The sequence below is a fragment of the Nerophis ophidion genome, linkage group LG14 (assembly GCF_033978795.1).
Source record: "Nerophis ophidion isolate RoL-2023_Sa linkage group LG14, RoL_Noph_v1.0, whole genome shotgun sequence".
Classification (NCBI taxonomy): Eukaryota; Metazoa; Chordata; class Actinopteri; order Syngnathiformes; family Syngnathidae; genus Nerophis; species Nerophis ophidion.
Genome location: NC_084624.1, coordinates 12,342,366 through 12,364,984, shown reverse-complemented (window position 1 = coordinate 12,364,984; position 22,619 = coordinate 12,342,366). Strand labels below are relative to the sequence as shown.

The following is a 22,619-nucleotide window of genomic DNA, read 5'->3' as shown; positions in this document are numbered from 1 at the left end:
TTAAACTCAGGACTTTTGTATTGTGTATATACATGCACTAACCCCTGTTCCACCGTGCTGCCTCTTTTTGTCTTTTTGTCTCTCATAATGATTGTGAACGAGAGACCAAGTTCCAGAAAAAGTGCAGTTCCCCTTTAAGAGACATGACATGTCAACTGTGTCTTTTTTCTCAGGCTCTGTAAATGTTTGAATCAGAGTGGGAATATCCTCATGAGCCTCAAGAGACCAGAACCAGTACTTGCATGTTTGTGCTGCTCCCTGTTAGTCCCCTCTCTGACGCATACATGCAGCCACAAACACAACCCCGGTGTTATAGCTGCAACAACAAACACAACCCCGGTGTTATAGCTGCAACAACAAACACAACCCCGGTGTTATAGCTGCAACAACAAACCAGCATGGTGTTATAGCTGCAACAACAAACACAACACGGTGTTATAGCTGCAACAACAAACACAACCCCGGTGTTATAGCTGCAACAACAAACACAACATGGTGTTATAGCTGCAACAACAAACACAACACGGTGTTATAGCTGCAGCAACAAACACAACCTGGTGTTATAGCTGCAACAACAAACACAACACGGTGTTATACCTGCAACAACAAACACAACCCCGGTGTTATAGCTGCAACAACAAACACAACCCCGGTGTTATAGCTGCAACAACAAACACAACATGGTGTTATAGCTGCAACAACAAACACAACACGGTGTTATAGCTGCAACAACAAACACAACCCCGGTGTTATAGCTGCAACAACAAACACAACATGGTGTTATACCTGCAACAACAAACACAACACGGTGTTATAGCTGCAGCAACAAACACAACCTGGTGTTATAGCTGCAACAACAAACACAACACGGTGTTATACCTGCAACAACAAACACAACACGGTGTTATTGCTGCAACAACAAACACAACCCCGGTGTTATAGCTGCAACAACAAACACAACATGGTGTTATAGCCGCAACAACAAACACAACCCCGGTGTTATAGCTGCAACAACAAACACAACCCCGGTGTTATAGCCGCAAGAGCAAACACAACCCCGGTGTTATAGATGCAACAACAAACACAACCCCGGTGTTATAGCTGCGACAACAAACACAACCCTGGTGTTATAGCTGCAACAACAAACACAACCCTGGTGTTATAGCTGCAACAACAAACACAACCCCGGTGTTATAGCTGCAAAAACAAACACAACACAGTGTTAAAGCTGCAACAAAAAACAACCTGGTGTTATAGCTGCAAAAACAAACACAACACAGTGTTATAGCTGCAACAACAAACACAACCCGGTGATATAGCTGCAACAACAAACACAACATGGTGTTATAGCTGCAACAACAAAAACAACCCCGGTGTTATAGCTGCAACAACAAACACAACAAAGTGTTATAGCTGCAACAACAAACACAACATGATGTTATAGCTGCAACAACTAACACAACCTGGTGTTATAGCTGGAACAACAAACACAACATGGTGTTATAGCTGCAACAACAAACACATTACGGTGTTATAACTGCAACAACAAACACAACACAGTGTTATATCTGCAACAACAACACAACACAGTGTTATAGCTGCAACAACAAACACAACACGGTGTTATATCTGCAACAACAACACAACACAGTGTTATAGCTGCAACAACAAACACATTACGGTGTTATAACTGCAGCAACAAACACAACACGGTGTTATAGCTGGAACAACAATCACAACCCGGTGTTATAGCTACAGCAACAAACACAACTCTGGTGTTATAGCTGCAAAAACAAACACAACCCCGGTGTTATAGCGTCAACAACAAACACAAAACACACAACCCCGGTGTTATAGATGCAACAACAAACACAACATGGTCTTATAGCTGCAACAACAAACAAAACCCTGGTGTTATAGCTGCAACAACAAACACAACCCTGGTGTTATAGCTGCAACAACAAACACAACCCTGGTGTTATAGCTGCAACAACAAACACAACCCCGGTGTTATAGCTGCAACAACAAACACAACACAGTGTTAAAGCTGCAACAACAAACAACCTGGTGTTATAGCTGCAACAACAAACACAACACGGTGTTGTAGCTGCAACATCAAACACAACATGGTGTTATAACTGCAACAAAAACACAACATGGTGTTATAGCTGCAGCAACAAACACAACATGGTGTTATAGCTGCAGCAAGAAACACAACACGGTGTTATAGCTGCAGCAACAAACACAACATGGTGTTATAGCTGCAGCAAGAAACACAGCACGGTGTTATAGCTGCAGCAACAAACACAACATGGTGTTATATCTGCAACAACAAAAACAACATGGTGTTATAGCTGCAACAACAAACACAACAAAGTGTTATAGCTGCAACAACAAACACAACATGATGTTATAGCTGCAACAACTAAAACCCGGTGTTATAGCTGGAACAACAAACACAACATGGTGTTATAGCTGCAACAACAAACACATTACGGTGTTATAACTGCAACAACAAACACAACACAGTGTTATATCTGCAACAACAACACAACACAGTGTTATAGCTGCAACAACAAACACATTACGGTGTTATAGCTGCAACATCAAACACAACCGCGGTGTTATAGCTGCAACAACAAACACATTACGGTGTTATAACTGCAGCAACAAACACAACACGGTGTTATAGCTGCAACAACAAACACAACACGGTGTTATAGCTGCAACAACAAACACAACATGATGTTATAGCTGCAACAACTAACACAACCTGGTGTTATAGCTGGAACAACAAACACAACATGGTGTTATAGCTGCAACACCAAACACATTACGGTGTTATAACTGCAACAACAAACACAACACAGTGTTATATCTGCAACAACAAACACAACACAGTGTTATATCTGCAACAACAACACAACACAGTGTTATAGCTGCAACAACAAACACATTACGGTGTTATAGCTGCAACATCAAACACAACCGCGGTGTTATATCTGCAACAACAAACACAACACAGTGTTATATCTGCAACAACAACACAACACAGTGTTATAGCTGCAACAACAAACACATTACGGTGTTATAGCTGCAACATCAAACACAACCGCGGTGTTATAGCTGCAACAACAAACACATTACGGTGTTATAACTGCAGCAACAAACACAACACGGTGTTATAGCTGGAACAACAAACACAACATGGTGTTATAGCTGCAACAACAAACACATTACGGTGTTATAACTGCAACAACAAACACAACACAGTGTTATATCTGCAACAACAACACAACACAGTGTTATAGCTGCAACAACAAACACAACACGGTGTTATATCTGCAACAACAACACAACACAGTGTTATAGCTGCAACAACAAACACATTACGGTGTTATAACTGCAGCAACAAACACAACACGGTGTTATAGCTGGAACAACAATCACAACCCGGTGTTATAGCTACAGCAACAAACACAACTCTGGTGTTATAGCTGCAAAAACAAACACAACCCCGGTGTTATAGCGTCAACAACAAACACAAAACACACAACCCCGGTGTTATAGATGCAACAACAAACACAACATGGTCTTATAGCTGCAACACCAAACACAACCCTGGTGTTATAGCTGCAACAACAAACACAACCCTGGTGTTATAGCTGTAACAACAAACACAACCCCGGTGTTATAGCTGCAACAACAAACACAACCCTGGTGTTATAGCTGCAACAACAAACACAACCCTGGTGTTATAGCTGCAACAACAAACACAACCCCGGTGTTATAGCTGCAACAACAAACACAACACAGTGTTAAAGCTGCAACAACAAACAACCTGGTGTTATAGCTGCAACAACAAACACAACACGGTGTTGTAGCTGCAACATCAAACACAACAGGGTTTTATAACTGCAACAAAAACACAACATGGTGTTATAGCTGCAGCAACAAACACAACATGGTGTTATAGCTGCAGCAAGAAACACAACACGGTGTTATAGCTGCAGCAACAAACACAACATGGTGTTATAGCTGCAGCAAGAAACACAGCACGGTGTTATAGCTGCAGCAACAAACACAACATGGTGTTATATCTGCAACAACAAAAACAACATGGTGTTATAGCTGCAACAACAAACGCAACAAAGTGTTATAGCTGCAACAACAAACACAACATGATGTTATAGCTGCAACAACTAAAACCCGGTGTTATAGCTGGAACAACAAACACAACATGGTGTTATAGCTGCAACAACAAACACATTACGGTGTTATAACTGCAACAACAAATACAACACAGTGTTATATCTGCAACAACAACACAACACAGTGTTATAGCTGCAACAACAAACACATTACGGTGTTATAGCTGCAACATCAAACACAACCGCGGTGTTATAGCTGCAACAACAAACACATTACGGTGTTATAACTGCAGCAACAAACACAACACGGTGTTATAGCTGCAACAACAAACACAACACGGTGTTATAGCTGCAACAACAAACACAACATGATGTTATAGCTGCAACAACTAACACAACCTGGTGTTATAGCTGGAACAACAAACACAACATGGTGTTATAGCTGCAACACCAAACACATTACGGTGTTATAACTGCAACAACAAACACAACACAGTGTTATATCTGCAACAACAAACACAACACAGTGTTATATCTGCAACAACAACACAACACAGTGTTATAGCTGCAACAACAAACACATTACGGTGTTATAGCTGCAACATCAAACACAACCGCGGTGTTATATCTGCAACAACAAACACAACACAGTGTTATATCTGCAACAACAACACAACACAGTGTTATAGCTGCAACAACAAACACATTATGGTGTTATAGCTGCAACATCAAACACAACCGCGGTGTTATAGCTGCAACAACAAACACATTACGGTGTTATAAATGCAGCAACAAACACAACACGGTGTTATAGCTGGAACAACAAACACAACATGGTGTTATAGCTGCAACAACAAACACATTACGGTGTTATAACTGCAACAACAAACACAACACAGTGTTATATCTGCAACAACAACACAACACAGTGTTATAGCTGCAACAACAAACACAACACGGTGTTATATCTGCAACAACAACACAACACAGTGTTATAGCTGCAACAATAAACACATTACGGTGTTATAACTGCAGCAACAAACACAACACGGTGTTATAGCTGGAACAACAATCACAACCCGGTGTTATAGCTACAGCAACAAACACAACTCTGGTGTTATAGCTGCAAAAACAAACACAACCCCGGTGTTATAGCGTCAACAACAAACACAAAACACACAACCCCGGTGTTATAGATGCAACAACAAACACAACATGGTCTTATAGCTGCAACACCAAACACAACCCTGGTGTTATAGCTGCAACAACAAACACAACCCTGGTGTTATAGCTGTAACAACAAACACAACCCCGGTGTTATAGCTGCAACAACAAACACAACACAGTGTTAAAGCTGCAACAACAAACAACCTGGTGTTATAGCTGCAACAACAAACACAACACGGTGTTGTAGCTGCAACATTAAACAACCTTGGTGTTACAGCTGCAACAACAAACACAACATGGTGTTATAGCTGCAACAAAAACACAACATGGTGTTATAGCTGCAGCAACAAACACAACATGGTGTTATAGCTGCAGCAAGAAACACAACACGGTGTTATAGCTGCAGCAACAAACACAACATGGTGTTATATCTGCAACAACAAAAATAACATGGTGTTATAGCTGCAACAACAAACACAACAAAGTGTTATAGCTGCAACAACAACACAACACAGTGTTATAGCTGCAACAACAAACACATTACGGTGTTATAGCTGCAACATCAAACACAACAGCGGTGTTATAGCTGCAACAACAAACACATTACGGTGTTATAACTGCAGCAACAAACACAACACGGTGTTATAGCTGCAACAACAAACACAACATGATGTTATAGCTGCAACAACTAACACAACCTGGTGTTATAGCTGCAACACCAAACACATTACGGTGTTATAACTGCAACAACAAACACAACACAGTGTTATATCTGCAACAACAACACAACACAGTGTTATAGCTGCAACAACAAACACATTACGGTGTTATAGCTGCAACATCAAACACAACCGCGGTGTTATAGCTGCAACAACAAACACATTACGGTGTTATAACTGCAGCAACAAACACAACACAGTGTTATATCTGCAACAACAACACAACACAGTGTTATAGCTGCAACAACAAACACATTACGGTGTTATAGCTGCAACATCAAACACAACCGCGGTGTTATAGCTGCAACAACAAACACATTACGGTGTTATAACTGCAGCAACAAACACAACACGGTGTTATAGCTGTAACAACAACACAACAGAGTGTTATAGCTGCAACAACAAACACCTTACGGTGTTATAGCTGCAACAACTAACACAACCTGGTGTTATAGCTGCAACACCAAACACATTACGGTGTTATAACTGCAACAACAAACACAACACAGTGTTATATCTGCAACAACAACACAACACAGTGTTATAGCTGCAACAACAAACACATTACGGTGTTATAGCTGCAACATCAAACACAACCGCGGTGTTATAGCTGCAACAACAAACACATTACGGTGTTATAACTGCAGCAACAAACACAACACAGTGTTATAGCTGGAACAACAATCACAACCCGGTGTTATAGCTACAGCAACAAACACAACTCTGGTGTTATAGCTGCAAAAACAAACACAACCCCGGTGTTATAGCGTCAACAACAAACACAAAACACACAACCCCGGTGTTATAGATGCAACAACAAACACAACATGGTCTTATAGCTGCAACAACAAACACAACCCTGGTGTTATAGCTGCAACAACAAACACAACCCTGGTGTTATAGCTGCAACAACAAACACAACCCCGGTGTTATAGCTGCAACAACAAACACAACACAGTGTTATAGCTGCAACAACAAACAACCTGGTGTTATAGCTGCAACAACAAACACAACACGGTGTTGTAGCTGCAACATCAAACAACCTTGGTGTTACAGCTGCAACAACAAACACAACATGGTGTTATAGCTGCAACAAAAACACAACATGGTGTTATAGCTGCAGCAACAAACACAACATGGTGTTATAGCTGCAGCAAGAAACACAACACGGTGTTATAGCTGCAGCAACAAACACAACATGGTGTTATATCTGCAACAACAAACACAACACAGTGTTATATCTGCAACAACAACACAACACAGTGTTATAGCTGCAACATCAAACACAACCGCGGTGTTATAGCTGCAACAACAAACACATTACGGTGTTATAACTGCAGCAACAAACACAACACGGTGTTATAGCTGGAACAACAATCACAACCCGGTGTTATAGCTACAGCAACAAACACAACTCTGGTGTTATAGTTGCAAAAACAAACACAACCCCGGTGTTATAGCGTCAACAACAAACACAAAACACACAACCCCGGTGTTATAGATGCAACAACAAACACAACATGGTCTTATAGCTGCAACAACAAACACAACCCTGGTATTATAGCTGCAACAACAAACACAACCCTGGTGTTATAGCTGCAACAACAAACACAACCCCGGTGGTATAGCTGCAACAACAAACACAACACAGTGTTAAAGCTGCAACAACAAACAACCTGGTGTTATAGCTGCAACATCAAACAACCTTGGTGTTACAGCTGCAACAACAAACACAACATGGTGTTATAGCTGCAACAAAAACACAACATGGTGTTATAGTTGCAGCAACAAACACAACATGGTGTTATAGCTGCAGCAACAAACACAACATGGGGTTATATCTGCAACAACAAACACAACACGGTGTTATAGCTGCAACAACAAACACAACACGGTGTTATAGCTGCAACAACAACCACAACCTTGGTGTTAAAGCTGCAGCAAGACAAGACAAGATATGCACACAGAGTCGTGTGGAAAAGTTGCATCCATGTTGTGATTGGTTCAGCAGATGTGAGTCAGCGTCTCCCTGCCTGACTCAGACGTGCCGCAATAAGTCGTCTCTTTTTCCAGGTGATGAATGCTCGCAGGACGAGAGCGGCGCGGCCGCCATCTTTGCCACACAGCTGGATGACTTCCTGGGCGGGGGCCCGGTGCAATTCAGGGAGCTGCAGAAAAGCGAGTCCAACACCTTCCTGGGCTACTTTAAGTCCGGCATCAAGTACCAGGTGAGCAAACAATAGACCTCCAAAGGCTTGGTGGACACATGCGTGGACAGCACCTTTTAGCTCTTATTTCCATAATTGTGTACATTACAGAATTGGGGTCTTATGGCCACTTATGTGGACACTTATACTGCCATCTGCTGGTGTCAGAAGAGTATAACATACAATGGAATTTGGAAAAAAAGTGTAAAAATTAAAATGAGCATCTCACTCCACACGAAGTACACATCTGTGTACTTATGGACTAAGTACTTCATATAAAAAGATTTTTAGTTTTTATTCTAATTAGGGTCCAATAAGGCCAAATAGCAAAGAAAAAAAAAATCATCTAAACGAACAGGTTGGGCCTTAAGCGGTTAAGTAAAGGTTTGCATGTACTAAAACATGTGCAAACCTGATCTTCTAAACGTGTGCAAAAGTGGGCTGCGTCTGTAAAGTGAGCAGAATAAGGCGTGCAAACCATTTTGTGTTTTTGGTCATTAATATGCAGAATATATGCTGATCATCGAAACTCCGACAATACTGGGAAGAGAAAATAAAAAATATTTTATTTAGCACGCGCAATGTGATTCATCAACACTCATCACCGTTTTGGGAGCACGATTTAGCATTTTATTTTGCACTTGTCTGAAAAGGACGTGCAAACTGAGAGTTCACACACGGTTTTGACAGAATGAAAAAATATTTGACGTAAGAGCTTTTCAGCAACATCCTTTTATAATTTAATACCTGCATGCTGGATGATTAAATTGGCTGATTAAATTAATGTAATTTTGTAATATTTGTGTTAAATATGTATATTTGTTCACATAGGCGTCAAAATCAAGGCCCGGGGGCCAGATCTGGCCCGCCACATTATTTTATTTGGCTTTCGGAAGCCTGGAAATAATGTGTTTGAAAAAAAAATCCAGTTTTTTGATAGCAACAAATATATTATGCTTTTTTGGAAGATTTACTTGCAGTCAAAGTCACTTTTAAGGAGGAAGAATGTTAAATATTTATTTATTCTCATAAAAAATGTTTTCCCTTTTTAAAAAATTCATATTATTTTTAGAAACTCAGGAAATACGTTCCTGGACACATGAGGACTTTGAATATGACCAATGTATGATCCTGTAACTACTTGGTATTGGATCGATACCTAAATTTGTGGTGTCAAAAAGTATCAAAACAACAGAAGTATAAAAGATTATTACATTTTAAAACAAGTGTAGATAGAACATGTGAAAAAATAAAATAATCAGTAAATGAACAAGTGGGTAAATCATAATTTTTTACAGTTTGTCCTTCACAATGTTGACAAAATGATAGAAGGATGAATGACACAATATGTTACTAAATATGTTAACGGACTAATTAGGAGCCTTTGTTTGCTTATTTACTACTAAAAGTTGTCCAGTATGTTCACTATTTTATTTAAGGACAAACTTGCAATAATAAACATATGTTTAGTATCGAAAAGTACCTGTTCCAAAATATTGGTATCGGGACAACCCTAGTTTTGTGTCTTATGTCAAACTTGTAATGCTCAAAAGTAATATTGTTTTCATAAAAAGGTATATTTTCTAAAAATAAGGTATTATGCCTGTGACTTCTGTTAAGTTTGTTTTTGGAATTAGTAAAACATACCTTATTTTTTGGATTATAAATCGCAGTTTTTGTTCATAGTTTGGCCGGGGGTGCGATTTATACTCTGAAGCGATTTATGTGTGAAATTATTAACACTTTACCCTAAAATATCAAATAATATTATTTATCTCATTCACATAAGAGAGTAGGTGTATATCAGCAATCGTCAAACACACACACACACTAGAGATGCGCGGATAGGCAATTATATCATCCGCAACCGCATCACCAAAGTTGTCATACACCCGCCATCCGCCCGCCGTTCACCCGAACCAACATTTTATCAGAACCGAAACCGCCCGCCACCCGCCCGCTGAAATCATCCACCCGCCGTCCACCCGAACCAACATTTTATCAGTACCGTACCCGCCCGCTGAAATACATCAGAGGTCGGTCGCCTTTACCACTCACAGAGCTATTTAAACCTGTTTCACAGAGTAATGAAGACAATTGGAGCCGCTAACGTTCTCGCGACTATCCAATAGCGTTCATCCTGATGACAAAAATATGGCCGTGCTGTGAAGTAATTTCCTTAGACACCTTCAACAACATGTACGAACCGATTGTTAGTCCGGCAACATGTTGTGTGCAGCTTCCGCAATCACACGTACAAGATTGAAAGGCATACTGGGTGATACAGAGTACACTGATGGTTGTGATATAAACAACTTTAACACTTACTAATATGCGCCACGCTGTGAAGCCACACCAAACAAGATTGACAAACACATTTCGGGAGAACATCCTTACAATAACACAACATAAACGCAACAAAACAAATACCCAGAATCCTTTGTATCCGTGAAAATTCCTGAATATATTTTACACCCCCGCGCCCCCAACCCTGCCCACCTTACCGACGGGGGTGAGGGGGGGGGCGGGTTTTGCTGCTAGCGGGGTGTATAAAATAGTCAGGAAGTGTCACGGATACAAAGGATTCTGGGTATTTGTTGTGTTGCGTTTATGTTGTGTTACTGTGAGGATGTTCTCCCGAAATGTGTTTGTCAATCTTGTATTGTGTGGCTTCAAAGCGTGGCGCATATTACTAAGAGTGTTAAAATTGTTTACATCATAACCATTAGTGTACTCTGTGTCACCCAGTATGCCTTGCAGTTGTGTGCGTGTTGCCGCGGAAGCCACACACAACATGATGCTGGACTGACAAACAGATCGTACATGTTGTAATAGGCGACAAAGCCAATGGCTTCATAGCACGCCCTAATACTTATTATCTGGGTGACTGCCGGCAGTCATTCAAGAGAATAATAGCGTCTCCTATTGTCTTCTTCGCTTTATGACACGGGTCTTAAATGGCTCTTTGAATGGCAAAGGATACCGATCCCAGAACCATGTATATCACATATTTCCGGATGGTTCAACCGCCACCCGCCCGAATCTAATTAAAATCAATTTTTTCGTCATGTCACCCGCCCGACCCGCGGTTTATCCGCGGATGAGACCGCAAACCGCGCAGCTCTAACACACACGCACACACACACACACACACACACACACACACACACACACACACATTATTGTATTTGTTACCTTCTTGAGACCTCTGAAAAATGCCTCCCTCTTTAAGGTCCACCGTTTCTAGATGTATAAAGATTAGTATTTACAACATTAATAATATACACATAAAAAAAGTAAGCTTCAAGTTAATTATTAATATTTTTTAATTTTTTTGTTTGTAATTGGTTTTTAATCTGCATTATTTACTTCAAGTTATTACAGTATGTCTCTATGTACAGATTTATTTGATTTGTTTGATCAATTTTGGCCAAAAAGGGCTCATTTTAATTTCTTACACCCACTTGTTATTTCATATGTTGGCCAGAGGGGGAGCACTTCAAATTTTTACACACACTTGTTGTTTCATATGTTGACCAGAGGGGGAGCACTTTTAAAACCGACACACAGTCAATTTGAAACGTCCCTTCTTTTTGGGACCACCCTCATTTTGATGGATATCACCACGAGGAGTGCAAATGAGACATTCTCTATTAGATGCAATAGTTTTCCGTATTGGGACCATGATTTCGGTCTTAACTTTTTTACCGGTCATCATGTGGACGGTACTTTTCCTTGTTGATGTCTCAAGAAGGGTAGAAATAGAAGAACACACACACACACACACACACGCACACACACACACACACACACACACACACACACACACAGACGCCAACCAATAAAAATTTGTGGGGAAAAAAGTGCTACCTGCTACTACTTTCATACCGATGAAAATTGATCATTTCAACATTGGCGGTAACTTATAAAAAACTGAGAAGGAATGAACAAAAATGGCACCGAAAAGGAAATCATTTTCTGCAGGTTACAAGCTGGAAGTAGTAAAAAATATGCAGCAGAAACGGCAATCGAGCAGCAGAAAGAAAGCGAGAAACTTGTACTGGCGAAAATTTCCCCCCAAAAATGCAACTTATACTCCAGTGCGACTTATATATGTTTTTTTTTCTTCTTTATTATGCATTTTCGGCCGGAGCGACTTATAACATATTATTGTGACATTGACAATAATATGCACTGCAAAAACTAAAATCGAAGTAAGATGAAAAATCTCAAATAAGGGTGATATTTGTTTATTTTCTATCTGATTTATGTTTGAGTGTTTTACTTGTTTTAAGGGTTTTGGTCCTAAATGATCTCAGTAAGTTTTATAGCTTGTTGCTGAGATTTGATGACCTATATTGAGTAAAACATGCTTGAAACTGGAATACCAGCTGTTGCAAAGCTGTGTCCTCAACACTCGCAAGTATAAAACTACTTTTTTAAAGTAATAATTTCTTATTTCAAGCATGAACAAAAAAAATTATTGCTGTTTTATTTTCAATGAAACAATAGAAAATACGTACTCTTATAGTAGTACAGTTGGCACACTACAGTAAACTGACAGTTAATATACAAACATTTAACATGTGATATTTCTAACAATTGCCAACATAAAAGCTTCATGCACATTGAGATAAATTCTTCAAAGTTACAATTAAAGACATTTTGGCTGTATATATGCACACTAATTGACTGAAAGAGCACGCACTTGGCGCGATGATGTCATGTTGTCGATGGAAAAATGTATTTTTAGACCATATGATTTTCCTAGGAGACCCCGAGAGTAACAAGCGGTTGCCTTGTTGCCTTTCAATTAAGAACAATAAATCAGTTTTTAGTATAAGTTTGCTGGTTTTAAGAAATGTCATTATGTCAAGATAATGGCACTAGCATTTACTTAATTAAATAATATTTTTCAACATCCATCCATCCATCCATTTCCTACCGCTTGTCTATTTTGGTGTGGCGTTGGGTCGCTGGTGCCTATCTCAGCTGCATTCGGGCGGTAGGCGGATGTGTGTTCCTACATCCGGAAACAAACACCAGTGAGTTTTTTAGTCATGGCAGACTTAGTAACAAACAACAAAAACGACTATTTTTGGACAAATGAGGATTCACAATTTTATCTTTTTGAAGCTGAATATACAGAGGATGAACTGCTGCTTCTAGAAGGGGTCACGGGGGGTGCTGGAGCCTATCTCAGCTGCATTCGGGCGGTAGGCGGGTGTGTGTTCCTACATTCGGAAAAAAACAACAGTGGGTTTTTCAGTCATGGCAGACTTAGTAACAAAAAACAAAGACGACTATTTTTGGACAAATGAGGATTCACAATTTTATAAGAAAAGTGCACTTGTTATTAGTGAGAATATACTCATTTTAAGGCATTTTGGGGTTCATTGAAGTTAACTAATTAGGGACTGATGTCCCTTTGGGACAGAGGACCCTATTGAATTTCTAAGGTTTTATTATTATTATTCTTTATTATTATTCCACCGCCTCTTTGAGCTGTAATTTGACCCCCTTAACATGCTTCAAAACTCAATAACACACATCAGGACTGGCGAAAATTGCGATCTAATCAAAAAACCGAAACCCAAAACTCAAAATTGCGCTTTAGCGCCCCCTAGAAAGAAAACACAGACAAAACTGTCTCTAACTTCCAGTAGGAACGTCGTAGAAACATGAAACAGACAAAAACCACTATGTAGGTCTCAGTTAGACCTATATTTCATACACTCATACCTCCGAGCTAAAATCAACAGGAAGTTTGCAATTCCCCCTTCAATACAATAGTTGGCTAAAAAATGTCGCTTTTTTTCAAACATTATGTCCTATAATTCATACACTCATACCTCCGAGCTAAAATCAACAGGAATTTCATATTATTCCACCGCCTCTTTGAGCTGTAATTTGACCACCTTAACATGCTTCAAAACTCAATAACACATGAGGATTGGCGAAAATTGCGATCTAATCAAAAAACCGAAACTCAAAACTCAAAATTGCGCTTTAGCGCCCCCTAGGAAGAAAACACAGACAAAACTGTCTCTAACTTCCAGTAGGAACGTCGTAGAAACATGAAACGAACAAAAACCACTATGTAGGTCTCAGTTAGACCTATATTTCATACACTCATACCTCCGAGCTAAAATCAACAGGAAGTTTGCAATTCCCCCTTCAATACAATAGTTGGCTAAAAAATGTCGCTTTTTTTCAAACATTATGTCCTATAATTCATACACTCATACCTCCGAGCTAAAATCAACAGGAATTTCATATTATTCCACCGCCTCTTTGAGCTGTAATTTGACCACCTTAACATGCTTCAAAACTCAATAACACATGAGGATTGGCGAAAATTGCGATCTAATCAAAAAACCGAAACTCAAAACTCAAAATTGCGCTTTAGCGCCCCCTAGGAAGAAAACACAGACAAAACTGTCTCTAACTTCCAGTAGGAACGTCGTAGAAACATGAAACGAACAAAAACCACTATGTAGGTCTCAGTTAGACCTATATTTCATACACTCATACCTCCGAGCTAAAATCAACAGGAAGTTTGCAATTCCCCCTTCAATACAATAGTTGGCTAAAAAATGTCGCTTTTTTTCAAACATTATGTCCTATATTACATACACTCATACCTCCGAGCTAAAATCAACAGGAAGTTTGCAATTCCCCCTTCAATACAATAGTTGGCTAAAAAATTTCACTTTTTTTCAAACATTATGTCCTCTGAGGCCGTTTGTCGTTTCGGCTTCAAATAAGCAACTGAAGAGAGATTGAACCCTTTTGATTAAAAGTTGATGAAAGAGTTTTAATTACTACCCCGGTTTGGATTTTATGAGCCCGGAAAGAACTGGTGGTTGGTGCTATTGTGTCCTGCTCAGACAAAACTGCGTCTAACTCAATGTTGGACTTGTCATACACACATGAAACAAAAACCTCAATATAGGTCTCACTGAGACCTATATTTCATACACTGACCGTCCCCAACTAAAATCAACAGGAAATTTGCTATTCCCACTTCAATACAACAGCTGCATTATATTCGGGCCGCGGCCCGATTGGTACTGGGCCGTAGAATAATTTTTTATTCATTTTTATTTATTTAAAAAAAAAAAAGTAGATATATTTTTTCTTTTATAAAATCAACATAAAAAACACAATATACACTTACAATTAGTGCACCAACCACAAAAACCTCCCTTTTTCATGACAAAAACGTCCCTTTTTCATGACAAAGAAAAAAAAAAAAAATAAATAAAAAAAAAATAAAAAGGATCCCTCCCCCGGGCGGCGGGACAAATTATTAAGCGTTGACCAGTCCACGGATACAAAAAGGTTGGGGACCACTGCATTTGAGTCTCAAAATGACAGCATTAAGGCCTCCTTATAAAATGCCCAAGCAACTTTACAACTGATGCATAACATGTGTATAAAGTTTTTTCTCTGAGTAATAATCCATCTTCTACTGTTTATCCGGGCTTGGGTCGCGGGCGCAGCAGCCTAAGCAGTCCCGTCCATCGCTGCTTGCAGCTTTGATTTGACTTGTTTTGGAAAGTCTTGAAAAGCCTAATTTTCTTGTTCTATTGGCAGATAATTTTGGCTTAGTTCAAGTAAAATACCCCTCATTTTTGTATGTTTTTTTTTTCTTGTTTTTAAACACTGACTTTTTGCAGTGTGGCACATATTGTTGCTTTAAAAAGACTAGGGTCCCCATTGCAGTTAGTACAACACGTCGGTCTGTTATCCAGTCATAAAAGTTGAGGAATTAATCATTTTATATCATCATGCTGACAGCCACATTATCAGATGAACCAGTGGAGGGATGAAATATCACAAATGTAATAATAATATTTTTTTTTAGATCACTGAAATTGAACTATAGCCTCTCTTGGACATGATCACCAGGTGCACTCAGTGGCTTAGTTACTTTAGGCCTGGGGTCGGCAACCTAAAATGTTGAAAGAGCCATATTGGACCAAAAATACAAAAACAAATATGAACCGCAAAAAAAAATAAAAGCCATATTACATACAGGTAGTGTCATGAGATATACATTGAATTAAGAGGACTTAAAGGAAACCTTATGAGCTCAAATATAGCTACAAATGAGGCATAATGATGCAATATGTTCATATAGCTAGCCTAAATAGCATGTTACCACCGATTAGCTCGCAGTCATGCAGTGACCAAATATGTCTGATTAGCACTCCACACAAGTCAATAACGTCAACAAAACTCACCTTTGTGCATTCATGCACAACGTTAAACGTTTGGTGGACAAAATGAGACGGAAAAAGAAGTAGCATAAAACACGTCTTAGAAAGTCGGAGAAAGTTATACATGTAAACAAACCACGGTGAGTTCAAGGACCGGCAAAATTAGTAGGACAATACGGCGTTCGCCAAATACTCGAATCAGCGAAGCATGTTTAATGAAAACAGTGTGCTTTATAACAATTAGGGAGGTTTGTGTCATGTTTGGCCTCCGACAGAAACTATATTAAAACAAAAAAATATATATCTTATATTTTTTCCCCCTCATAATTTTCTATTTTTCGTACATTTTTGAAAAAGCTCCAGAGAGCCACTAGGGTGGCGCTAAAGAGCCGCGGGTTGCCGACCCCCGCTTTAGGCTAATGCAGGGGTAGGGAACCTATGGCTCTAGAGCCAGATGTGGCTCTTTTGATGACTCCATCTGGCTCTCGGATAAATCTGAGCTGACACTGCTTAACGCGATAAGTATTGAATAATTCCACTTGTACTCAAAGTGTTAAAAATAACGTTCAAAATATAAAACATGCTCATGCATTTGAATCCATCCATCCTTTTTTCTACCGCACTTGTTCAAGAAGTTGCATTAAGGGTAAAAAGTGATTTATTTATTATTGGTTAGTTTAGGGCTTGCCCTCCTGGGGGTTTTTCAGACCCCCAAGCACCGACATGAGAGCCTGTTTCAGGGTTACAATATTTTTTTATTTTTCAATAAGGGCTTCACGGTGGCAGAGGGGTTAGTGCGTCTGCCTCACAATACGAAGGTCCTGCAGTCCTGGGTTCCAATCCAGGCTCGGTATCTTTCTGTGTGGAGTTTGCATGTTCTCCCCGTGAACGTGTGGGTTCCCTCCGGGTACTCCGGCTTCCTCCCACTTCCAAAGACATGCACCTGGGGATAGGTTGATTGGCAACACTAAATTGGCCCTAGTGTGTGAATGTGAGTGTGAATGTTGTCTGTCTATCTGTGTTGGCCCTGCGATGAGGTGGCGACTTGTCCAGGGTGTACCCCGCCTTCCGCCCGATTGTAGCTGAGATAGGCGCCAGCGCCCCCCCGCGACCCCAAAAGGGAATAAGCGGTAGAAAATGGATGGATGGATGGATCAATAAGTCTCTCAGTTGTCTTTTTCTCTTTCGTTCTCGCTCGCACTCGGGCTCCAGCCCCAACCCCGTCTCTCCTCCTGGCTGCTGCTTATAAACAGAGCGACAGGTGATTAGATAACAAGGCCCAGGTGGGCCGTCTACGCACTTGTCGCTGATTTCGAAGCCGGTCGTGGCAACACCCCACTTCGCTGCAGACCCGCAGGGCACGCCCCCTCCACAGTTAGCTTCAGAATATCAATGTTATTACAAAGAATAAGTGAAGTGAAGTGAATTATATTTATATAGCGCTTTTCTCAAGTGACTCAAAGCGCTTTACATAGTGACACCCAATATCTAAGTTACATTTAAACCAGTGTGGGTGGCACCGGGAGCAGGTGGGTAAAGGGTCTTGTCCAAGGGATGGGACAAGCGGGAATCGAACCTGCAACCCTCAAGTTGCTGACACGGCCACTCTACCAACTGAGCTAAGAGACCTATTATACTGTAGAAATGTTGGTCTTACTTAAAAATGCACGTGTTTAGTTGTGTTCAGTGTTAAAAAAATATATTATATGGCTCTTACGGAAATACATTTAAAAATATTTGGCTTCTTGACTCTCTCAGCCAAAAAGGTTCCCGACCCCTGGGCTAATGAGTCTAAAGTCCACACACACTTGTCTGTTCAATATCAACACATGCCAGGGCGTGTCCAAGGCCGAGGCGTCTCACGTGTGCTGAAAAGCTGCTTTTTCAATGCCCGTCTGTTTGTGGTTGCCTCAAAAGTTCAACCCTCACTTCCTCCTAACTTTGCCTGTAGTCAGTTCCACATTTCTCTGCAGGAAGCAGAGAAAAAATAATCGTACATTTGTTTGAAAAGGTTCGCTCCGGCAGATAAATGTGCGTTCACGGTGCATCCGAATATGAGGAGGAGAAGGAGTGGGTTCTTCCATTCTCCTCATAGTTCTGGTCGAGGGAACATATTTTCCGTCAGAACAGACACAGGACACATTGTTGCCATGGAACATTCTGGGCCTGGCAAGCACGGGTGAGTGTGGTTTCACTTAGAAGACACTCCTCCAGACCTTGTGGGCAAAGGCGCACATTTTGTTCCACCGCAAGAAACTTAGTTTTTGTTCCCGGCGACTCAAAAGTTTTTTGGGGTGTTTTTTTTTCTATTTTATTCTTCTGAGCGAGCCTGTCGCTCAGTTGCATGACTTGTAAATCCTCTTCTGCTTCATGGCTTTACAAAGGACGACCCTTTACGAGACCCGTCTGCTCCCAAGATACAACGGTGTTGATACAACTCATTAAATGATTGACACTCGGTCCCGACACGTCCTTATCCGACTGCTCTTTGAGATTTTATTGCAAAAGTATAAAGTTCAATCGCTCCTCACCTTGCTAAAAGGTCCTTCTCTCATGAAATCATCCGACTTAGTATGAATCATACTCTGAACTCATGGAAAAAGACACTCTTTTGCTGTATAAGCTGCACCCACTAAATTACGAACCCTGTTTCCATATGAGTTGGGAAATTGTGTTAGATGTAAATATAAACGGAATACAATGATTTGCAAATCCTTTCCAACCCATATTCAGTTGAATGCACTACAAAGACAAGATATTTGATGTTCAAACTCATAAGCTTTATTTTTTTTGCAAATAATAATTAACTTAGAATTTCATGACTGCAACACATGCCAAAGTAGTTGGGAAAGGGCATGTTCACCACTGTGTTACATCACCTTTTCTTTTAACAACACTCAATAAAAGTTTGGGAACTGAGGAAACTAATTGTTGAAGCTTTGAAAGTGGAATTGTTTCCCATTCTTGTTTTATGTAGAGCTTCAGTCGTTCAACAGTCCGAGGTCTCCGCTGTCGTATTTTACGCTTTATAATGTGCCACACATTTTAGATGGGAGACAGGTCTGGACTGCAGGCGGGCCAGGAAAGTACCCGCACTCTTTTTTTTCACGAAGCCACACTGTTGTAACACGTGGCTTGGCATTGTCTTGCTGAAATAAGCAGGGGCGTCCATGAAAAAGATGGCAGCATATGTTGGTCCAAAACCTGTATGTACCTTTCAGCATTAATGGTGCCTTCACAGATGTGTAAGTTACCCATGCCTTGGGCACTAATGCACCCCCATACCATCACAGATGCTGGCTTTTGAACTTTGCGCCGATAACAGTCTGGATGGTTCGCTTCCCCTTTGGTCCGGATGACAGGATGTTGAATATTTCCAAAAATAATTTGAAATGTGGACTCGTCAGACCACAGAACATTTTTCCACTTTGCATCAGTCCATCTTAGATGATCTCGGGCCCAGAGAAGCCGGCGTGGTTTCTGGATGTTGTTGATAAATGGCTTTCGCTTTGCATAGTAGAGCTTTAACTTGCACTTACAGATGTAGCGACAAACTGTATTTAGTGACAGGGGTTTTCTGAAGGGTTCCTGAGCCCATTTGGTGATATCCTTTAGAGATTGATGTCGTTTTTTGATACAGTGCCGTCTGAGGGATCCAAAGTCGCGGTCACTCAATGTTGGATTCCGGCCATGCCGTTTACATGGAGTGATATCTCCAGATTCTCTGAACCTTTTGATGCTATTATGGACCGTAGATGTTGAAATTCCTAAATTTCTTGCAATTGCACTTTGAGAAACGTTGTTCTTAAACTGTTTGACTATTTGCTCACACAGTTGTGGACAAAGGGGTGTACCTCGCCCCATCCTTTCTTGTGAAAGACTGAGCATTTTTTGGGAAGCTGTTTTTATACCCAATCATGGCACCCACCTGTTCCCAATTAGCCTGCACACCTGTGGGATGTTCCAAATAAGTGTTTGATGAGCATTCCCTAACTTTTTTAGTATTTATTGCCACCTTTCCCAACTTCTTTGTCACGTGTTGCTGGCATCAAATTCTAAAGTTAATGATTATTTGCGAAAAAAAAATTTTTTAGGAGTTTGAACATCAAATATGTTGTCTTTGTAGCATATTCAACTGAATATGGGTTGAAAATTATTTGCAAATCATTGTATTCCGTTTATATTTACATCTAACACAATTTCCCAACTCATATGGTAACGGGGTTTGTATTATTTATTTTTTAATTCCATATTTTAGCCGCACCGGACTATAAGTCGCAGATATAAACGTTATCAAATGAGTTATTTACACAGAAATATTTTGTAAATGTTTATTTACATACCTTAATTGTTTCCAAACGATGTCTGTAACAAGGCAGTAAAACGGCTGATCAAACAAAACAGAAGTCCTCGTTATGTACCAATGTTTTGGTGAATTTACTGAGGATTGTGAAACTAAAACAATACTAACACACTCTTGTAAATGTTTTAGTATATTAGCTAATACAAACAATGCTAGCATTATAATATGATAGCAGATGCATGAAAACACTCCTGCAGACATCATCACACATGGGATGGTTTAGGAAGTACAAATTGTTTTAGTTATATTGTAAAACTTACAAACATTGCTTGGTGTGATGAATGAAGAATCCATACTATACTAAAAGACTGAACGGCACTTCTGCTTCCAGTTCAAAGCTTTAAACACTTGCAGGCAGTTGCACCTGCAGTGAGCGAACTTGTCCAAAATATGGTGCCGTAGCACAAACAATAACACCACTCAAGTGTTGCATGTGTTTAATAAAAACTGATGGCTTTACGGCCGTCGGCGAAGAAAAATAACATGAATTGGCTGCGCCGTTTTATAACCACAGGGTATAAAGTGTAGGGGAAAAAATAGCGGCAAACAGTACAGTATTCCTAACATTTTTATAGGCACATTATACCAGTATGTTCTTCCAGGCAACAAAGAACCAGAAGTTTCATTTTTGAAACTTTAAAATTCTTATTAATGGATACTTTGGTGCTGAGCTGCATTATGTCTTCCAAGTTGACCTTCTTGCCCCCTTTAGGGTGTGCTTTCAATAAGTCCAATATTTAACCACTTGTCTATTTATTTCTGGCAGAGAGGTGGCGTGGCGTCTGGTTTTCAACACGTGGTGACCAACGACATGGACGTCAAACGTCTGCTGCACATCAAAGGTCGCAGGGCTATCAGAGCCACCGAGGTGGACCTGTCCTGGTCCAACTTCAACAAGGGAGACTGCTTCATTATTGACCTGGGAAAGGTAACACACTTGACTCTTCATCTACTCACTTTGCTTTAAAATAGCTTTTTGCGCCGTACATTTGTTAAGAAGTTGGCAAACTTCATTAAGTAATCACTTAAAGACAGAGGTGTCCAAACCTTTTGACGTGTGGGGCCAAAAACGTTTGCCCAGGAGCCGAAAGCATGAATGTAAAGTAAATATATATATACATATATATATATATATATATATATATATATATATATGTATATGTAAATATATATATGTATATGTAAATATATATATATATGTATATGTAAATATATATATATATATATGTATATGTAAATATATATATATACACAGACACACATATATATATGTATATGTATGTATGTATATATATGTGTATGTATATATATACACACATGTATTTGTATACATATATGTATATATATATATATATATATGTGTGTGTGTATATATAGTATATACACATGTATATATATATACATAAATATATGAATATATATACACATATATACATATATATATGTATATATAAATACATATATATGTACATATACATATATACATGTATATATAAATACATATATATGTATATATACATATATATGTATGTGTATATATACATATATATGTGTATGTGTATATATATACATATATATATATATGTATATGTGCGTGTGTGTGTGTGCTATGTTGATTGATTGATCAAGTATAAGTGTGTGTGTGTGTGTAGTTTACTATAATGCTATGTTAATTGATTGATCAGGTGTAAGTGTGTGTGTGTGTGTGTGTGAGTGTAGTTTACTATATTGCTGTTAGATTGATTGATTGATCAGGTGTAAGTGTCTGTGTGTGTGTGTGTGTGTGT

At 39.6% G+C, this 22,619-nt stretch overlaps 1 protein-coding gene across 1 annotated transcript in view; it reads left to right on the top strand.

Moving 5' to 3' along the window:
- scinlb (scinderin like b) overlaps window positions 1-22,619 on the top strand; it is a 62,657-nt gene that overhangs the window by 15,867 nt on the left and 24,171 nt on the right. Inside the window, 2 exon segments of the mRNA XM_061919851.1 lie at window positions 8,111-8,265; window positions 21,599-21,760. Of these exon segments, the coding sequence (XP_061775835.1) occupies window positions 8,111-8,265; window positions 21,599-21,760 (317 nt within the window).